General features: G+C 56.1%; 1 protein-coding gene across 6 annotated transcripts in view; it reads left to right on the top strand.

Annotated features, from left to right (window-relative positions):
- The window catches only part of PPFIBP2 (PTPRF interacting protein, binding protein 2 (liprin beta 2)), a 130106-nt gene extending 123476 nt beyond the window's left edge, over positions 1-6630 (top strand). For 5 of the 6 annotated variants that reach the window (XM_014545818.1, XM_005873934.2, XM_014545820.1 and 2 more), the window contains 5 exons: positions 438-563; positions 1263-1451; positions 2450-2620; positions 5020-5085; positions 6189-6630. In XM_014545818.1, the coding sequence (XP_014401304.1) occupies positions 438-563; positions 1263-1451; positions 2450-2620; positions 5020-5085; positions 6189-6260 (624 nt within the window). In that variant the 3' untranslated portion in view covers positions 6261-6630. Of the gene's footprint in view, positions 1-437; positions 564-1262; positions 1452-2449; positions 3188-5019; positions 5086-6188 lie in introns of those variants that run through there. The other variant, XM_014545819.1, reaches the window with a different exon arrangement.
- The last annotated feature ends 868 nt before the right edge of the window (positions 6631-7498 follow it).

Raw genomic sequence — 7498 nt, forward strand, 5'->3', positions numbered from 1 at the left:
AGAGACAAGACACCTAGGCACAAGTATCTTAACGTGTGCTCTCCTAAAACATTTAGCCACACCAGGGAGATGTTTTTGTCTGTAAAACACTCAGCTCATAATTGATAGTCCTCTTTAAAGTTATGTTGAATCACTGAATGAATGACTCTATGCCTTTGGAGACTATTGTTTCCAAAGTTAACCAGAGAAATAGGGAATAACAGGATTCTGGAATCAGATATCTCAGTGTAGAATATCCTGCAAGATACCATGAGAGCTCCATTTCTCGGAAACTGGAAACGCTCTCGGGCAGCTGGTCTTGCCGCCTGAGTCACTGGGGTGTGGGACTTATCTGCTGGCGAGGCAGCCGGGGCGGGCTCATTCCCAGGGGCTGCTCCACAGAGCGCCATGGTGGGGTCTGTTAGACCTAATCTCGTCGTTCTTCTTCTCCCTCACAGGGTAATCTTTCTCCTTCAGAAGTTGTGCAGTGGTCCAACCACAGGGTGATGGAGTGGCTGCGGTCCGTGGACCTGGCGGAGTATGCACCCAACCTTCGTGGGAGCGGCGTCCATGGAGGTCTCATTGTGAGTGGCTCTTTGGACTCGCCCACCTGCCTCAGTGAAAACTGGGCCACTCAGAAATTGCTTTCTTAAGGGCTGGACATAAGTCCTAGTAAAAATATTTGCTATTTCACCTGAAATCCTTGTATTAGTTGAAGTCTCAAAGTGTTTTGATAATTTGTGGTTGAGAATTAATATACCTCATAGAAGCAAGACAGCCCCTGGAAGGACTTCCCTAGCCACAGGCCAGAGGGTTCCAGGGAAAGGGGCTGTGTGAGAATCAGCCCTCAGCTCTACCTCCTCCTATAGGAACATGGGGGCCAGGGAAGGGATTGAGAGGCCACCAAAATGTAGCTTCCTGCTTGCCGTGATACAGTCCTTCTCGTCACTCAGATCTGTCAAGTGGCAAAGCCAGCAGGGAAATGAGGAAGGGGTGGCTTGGATGTCAACCAGAGTGGAGCCTGGGAGGTGTCCTTATCTAAGAGGTCACAGTTCTCTGCTCGTCTGTGAAAAGGAGATGTTCCGTCAGCAGTTGTGCTAGTGTCTGCTCAAAGCCAGGCTCTGGGCCAAGTAGAGAGGGGCGTGGGGTCACAGGTCAAGTGCGAGCTTCAGCTCTTCCCTGGAGGCGCACCCAAGCCCGCAGTGGATGGGGAAAGCGCATTTCTTAGTCATCACCTGGAGCCCCTTCGTCACCACTGGGTGTCTTGTCTGGTTTCTTTTTAGATCCTGGAGCCACGCTTCACTGGGGACACCCTGGCTATGCTTCTCAATATCCCCCCACAAAAGACGCTCCTCAGACGCCACCTAACTACCAAATTCAATGCTCTGATTGGTCCTGAGGCTGAACAGGAGAAGCGGGAGAAAATGACCTCACCAGCTTACACACCACTGACTACCACAGCCAAAGTCCGGGTGAGTGGCGGACACTTTGTGCGGCGGTCCAGCGGCCCTCCTCCTGCCCTCATGCTGTACAGCAGTGACCCAGCACCCGGGGCCAAGCCAGTGCGTGCACCTGGACGAGGAGCTCTCTCAGCTCTGCTGTGGTCTCACTGTTAGTGTGTTAGTTCCCGGCCACTCTTGAGTCCAAGGCACAAAGTACAGGTTGCTTTACACGAACGTCGCGTGCAGGAAGCAGTTATTCTTGGGAGGCTAGGAGCTGGTCCTCTACCTTGACTCACTTTCCCGGGCCTGGGCTCCTTGCAGTCAAACCCAGTTTTGTGCCACAGGAGTGTTCCCCTTGGCAGCTGGCACATAGTTATCCAGAAGTCCCGAGGTTGTCCCAGTCCCAGCACCACTCACTGGGGCTCTCAGAATAAAACCACTCCCATCTGACCTGCCTGAGCCACATGGTCCTCAGACCAGGTCCTTCCCAGACCTCCTTCCCCAAGGGAGCAAGACAGGAGGAGCATCAGAAACGCTGCTGGGCGCAGCTGGAGAGGGTCCAGACCTCCTTCCCCAAGGGAGCAAGACAGGAAGTGTGTCCACGGGAGCATCAGAAACGCTGCTGGGCGCAGCTGGAGAGGGGAAGGAGGGCCGCCCAGGCCTGTCCCCTGTAGCTCCACAAGGGCAAGTGGAAGGAAGGAGAGCTCCCCTGTGTGGCACCAGCAGCTGTGGTGAGGCAGGGCCTCTAGGCATCCCTGTCCCCGGGCAATGCCAGCATCCCTGCTGGGACAGCAGGCATGCGTCTCAGGAGCCGAGTCTTGGGGGAGCAGCACTCCACGTAAGATCATTTACCTGTTGGTCTTTCCCCAGCATGGATATTGCTTACAGGAGCTCCGTTTGGTTAAGAGTTTTTCCAGAAGCAGTTTGCCTTGCATCTTCCTCAGAGGCCTGCCATGTAAAGTATTGTCAGTCACACCTGCACACCAGCTTGATGATCTTCTCATAATCTTGCATTTGCTGTGTTTTAGCCAAGGAAACTGGGATTCTCACATTTTGGAAACATAAGGAAAAAGAAGTTCGACGAATCGACGGACTACATTTGCCCGATGGAGCCCAGTGACAGTGTCGGTGACAGGGTCTACAGTGGCTACCGGGGCCTCGGCCCACTCGATGCCCCCGAAGTGGATGGGCTGGACCAGGTGGGACAGACTAGCTGATGCCCCTGTCACCTGTCCTCTCTGTGCACCCTGAGAACTCACAGTAACACCGTGTGTGTCAGCACATAACTGCATCTCACCCCTGTGCGTGTGCATGGCTCGCAGAGAACACTCAGCCATCGTGTTCCCCTGGGCCTGTCTCTCGAACCCCGAGGGTGGCCAGGGCATGGAGTCGCACCTTTTGCTGAGGGGCCAGACTTTGGGAACGGTTGCCAAAGGTGCTCTCACTCAGGGGGAAAGACACTAAAAGATGCCTGTACATTTTTGGTACTTCTCAGTGTCCCATCTTCAACACCCATGGAAATATACAACCTTGGACACAGGTCCTGAGACCTTGGACCATCGCCAGGGGCTCACTCTCAGGCCCGTCCGCTGTGCTTCAGTTGAGGGGCAATCTCAAGTGCCTTAGGCCTGTGCCACAGTCTCGGCTGTGATCCAAGGGACAGCAGCAGGGGTTTCTGCCGCCATGACAGTGTCACTGTGCTGTGCCTTACTACAGAGGTGGTCACTTCCTCCTGGTAATAAAACGATATTTATGTGGAAAGCAAACCGTACAGCACGTCTTTAGTCTTGGTGGGGCAGAGAGCCGAGCACATCTGGAGATGAGTCCTGCCCCCTGCACAGCGTGAGAGCCAGCGGCACCCAGCCGGGAGACGGGTCCCCGCTGCGCACACTATGGATCTGCCAAGTGCCATGGACGAGGGAGAGGAGCAAGGAAGGACCCCCACCCCCACCCCCACCCCACATCCTTCAGAAGAGGCCTGTGGCCCTGTAGCCTCAGGCTCCACCCCCCTCGTGTCTCACACACGTCCTGACTGTAGGTCACATCTCACCTGCAGACCCCACAGTTGGTTTCTGTTTCAGTGGCGTGGGCCACCCAGTGAAGGTGGTGGTGGGGAGACAAGAAGGCGGCCTTGCTGGAAGGACTTTCTGCTCTTTCATGTGTGTTGCCAGCTTCTCTGTTATGGGCCCGGCTGGGCCCCTAGCCACTGTGGGGGTTGGTCCGCCTGTGCTGGCAGGGCTGCAAAGACCTGCTTCCTGATTTAGAGGCTGACTAACTGATAATGGGTCTTCCAGACTGGCTTTGTCTGGCCAAGGACTGCGTGAGAGACATGCCTGGGCTCCCGCCCAGGAGAGTCTAGCTTGCCCTGGGCAGCTTTTGGCTCTGCTGGGTCCCCTGGGGCCTCATCTGCAGAAGCCTAACAGCCTCATTGTGACCGTCTGGTGTCCCGGGGCCTCATGACCCCATTGAGGACACTCTGATTCTGTCCCAGATGGAGCCAGTGCTCAGATTTGCTTCTTAAACTACTTGTCACCTCAGGCCATGGCCTCTGTCTGGTCTCCCCTCACTTCCGGCCAATGAGAGATGGACAAGCTCACCAGCTGGCATGGCTGGTGTTTGATGCCAGTGCCTGGGACTTTGTGTGGCAGGTGCTTCTCGAGGTTGGTCCCTGGGTATCACGGTTGTAGAACCATAGTCAGGGCAGGCTCTGACCCTTATGTCTTTCTTTTTATTTTTCCTTTTAATTTCAGAGAGGAAGGGAGAGGGAGAGATAGAAACATCAATGATGAGAGAGAATCATTGATCAGCTGTCTCCTGCACACCCGCTACTGGGGATCAAGCCGACAACCCGGACATGTGTCCTGACTGGGATTCAAACCATGACCTCTTGGTTCATGGGTTGATGCTCAACCACCGAGCCACACCAGCTGGTCTATCCCTTATTTCTTTTCACATCCCGGCGAGGGTATCCCTGCATGTGTCTGTTTTCAAACTGCATGGAATTACGTCACTAATTCTCTGTGTGGGCTCAAGCAAGGCCTGTATCCCCTTGTGGGCCCCCATTTTTCCACCTGTGAAATGAGGGGTCACACGTGATGCCCTCAGAGGGTGCTTCCAAATTTACAGGGTCAAATAGGTTTCATGGAGGAGGAGTGGGCCAGCGTTACCTGAGGAGGAGGAAGAAGCTCCATGCGCAGCTCCCTGAGGATGCTCCCTTGTGCCTGTACCGGGCATCGGTGTCTGGGGTCCTATGGGGGCCAGTGTATTCAGCATCCTGAAGGCCTTCCTCTCTGCTCTGGAAATAGAGCCTTGAGCATAGAGGAAAGGGCTGTTGCTGGCAGGCCCTGTCTGTGCCCTGCTTGGGTTACCCTTGGAACCATTGCCGGATAGGGACCCAGGAGAGCATGTGCATGGCAGTGTGGGGCACTGGAGGCTCCGTGCTTCCCCAGGGACAGAGAGGGCATGTGCTCTCAGGGCCTGGCCCACTCCTGTGTGCACCCTGAGGGAGCATGCCCGAGCTGGAGAAGTGGTGCATGCCATTTCTGTGAGTCACGAGGGGAGTCCACGTATGCTGACCGGGCCGCTGCCCATTTTACAGATGGCACCTTCGGAAGGCACAGTGACGCAGATAGGGCTCCTCTCCCAAGACATTCACCGCCTCACGGTAGGACCCTGACTCTCTCCACAGTAGGACAGGTGCTGGGAGGTCCTGTGAGATTGGTGAGGTGATGCACAAGAGCTGGGACAGCCCTGTCCCCACTCCAGAGCCTGTGTCAGCAGCAGCTCTGAGGCGGGGTGGAGGTGGGGGTGCAGAGAGAACAAAGGAGGGTGCTGGCCCCTGGGGCCAGAGCCTGAGCCAGCCCTTAGGCAGCAAGCGGTGCACGTGCCTGCTGCTGGGCCTTGAGCAGTTCAGGGCCCTGGGCCCTGGGGAGGGTTATGGACCTCGAGCAAAAACCAGCTAAAGCATGTCAGGCCTCTCTTCCCAGGCACAGAGCTGGTGAGGAAACCGAGATGGTCACCTGCCCAGTCAGCCCAATGCCCAGCCTCACCTCTAGCCTGGTGGACACTATTCTACCCTCTTTGCCCATGAGACCCACATATTTCCCATCATGCCTCTGACATCCTGAATATCAAGTCATGTGAGCACGTACTGGCGTGCCCAGCAGGCAGCCTGGTCTCGGGGAGAGAAGTACCCCGGGAGTGAGGCTAGCCTGGTTCAATGCCCCTGCTGGGATGTCGGGCAAGTCATTCTCTCTCGGAGCCCTGGTTCCGTTTCTGTGAAGCAGGGCTGAAGTTAGCTCCTTGCACAGGCAGATTAGAAGAGGCAGGAAAAGGCTAGCCCAGTTCACGTTTTGGGGGCCCCATACATTTTAGGTCCTGTTGGTTCCCATAGAGACAGGTTAAGAAGGCTGTATTCAAGGGCATGATTGGGGAGGAGGGCATCTCCCTGAATCCAAGTAGGATCATTTTTATTCAATTTGTTTTTTTCTTGGCTCACACACCTAAATGACTCCAACCAGCTCTGCCCTTCTCACCTCTAATAGGTTTCTGGTGGCCTTGAAAATAGCAACTTTACCTCTAAGGTATGAGCAATTAGCATCTTGATCATGCTGTCTGATCTGACCCAACAGCAGGGTCCCTGGGACACCATGAACTTACAGTGTCAGGTGGGACCACCCCCCAGTGCCCCCTGCTTCCCACATAGCTGCAGTAGGGTGGCCTTGACCCAAACCCCGTCCAACCGCGACTTCGGCTGTGACCTTTCAGACCATGCTGAGCCAGGACCAGATGCTGAATGACTCTCACCCGGCGGCTCCCAACTCCGAGGACTGGAGATGACTTCGTGGCGGAGAGCCCGAGAGGCGCGTGTGGACCCCAGGCTCTGCTGCAGTGGGGAGCTGGCATACAGCCAGCAGAGCCAGGCTGAGGCAGGCAGGGCACCTCGGACGGACGTGGGTGCTGGTGGCAGGGCACTGGGCCTAGGACAGATGTCCAGAGGTGGCCCCAGCACCCATTTTCAACAGTGCTGTGCCCTTCCCCACAGCTTTTATACCTTTTGTACTTTTATACGTGGCTGTGACCACTTTTGTGTGGCGGCAGTGAGATGTGGGTGCAGATGCAGCTGTTCCTGGTGACAGCGGGAGGCTCTTCTACCAAAAGGGCGGGGCCGAGCGTGCATAAAGGCTCTGCTGGGAAAGTGCTGAGACCACCCTCCGAGTGCGCTGTGGTGACTGAGCCGGGCCAGGGGATAACAGGGCCCCGCCCTGGGCTGCTGTCAGACTGAGGCACGTGTTGCCACTCACAGGAATCTAGTCCCATGAGGGATCCGGGTGAGAAGAGGAAAGGAGCAGCGAGACTCCCTCCCTTCCCTGGCTGCCCTCGCCTACCCTCAACTGCAAAGCAAGCCTGTCTCAGGTTCTGGGTGAAGCTGGGCAAGCATAGCAGCACACACCCTCTCCCCTTCCTCCCCCTGCCCAGCCTCCAGCCTCCAGCCTTTCCCTCACCAGCCTCCAATGCAACTCTCTAATCAAACAGCTCCCCCCAGTGGAAGAACCTTGGGAATCTCAAACCGTTGCCAAAGCAACTCCATCTTCCAGAGAAGCCCATGATCCTCAGGGGGCTTCCACCTCAGGAGAGAGCCCGTGCCCCTGCCCCACAGTCCCCTCCCAGCCACGCTCCACCCTTGGTGATGGGGCCCCCTCGCCCCCCTGTGATGGCTCCAGCTCAGGCCCCACCTCTCATCTGATCTCCACAGCTGGTCTACTTGGCCCCCTCTAGACTTCCTCTACCCCATCCCCAGTGACCTTCCCATAGCACTAAGGACTCCTCAGTTCCAGAATTACCACAGATGGGAGCTCAAAAGCCTCCATCAGCGCCCCAGCCCTTTGGAATCTCCAGCCTTCAGGACCCTGTGCCCACACCTGCGCTACTGTCTCACTCTCCCTCACTGTGGGATGTATTTTTCTCCCAGTCCCCGTCATCACAAGGCCAAATCCTGCCTGCTGAGACCAGAAAGACACGCCTCCTGCAGGAAGCCTTCACAGGTGTTTCTCCCTTACCATACCTGCCCTCAACAC

Source organism: Myotis brandtii, unplaced genomic scaffold (assembly GCF_000412655.1).
Source record: "Myotis brandtii unplaced genomic scaffold, ASM41265v1 scaffold422, whole genome shotgun sequence".
NCBI lineage: Eukaryota > Metazoa > Chordata > Mammalia > Chiroptera > Vespertilionidae > Myotis > Myotis brandtii.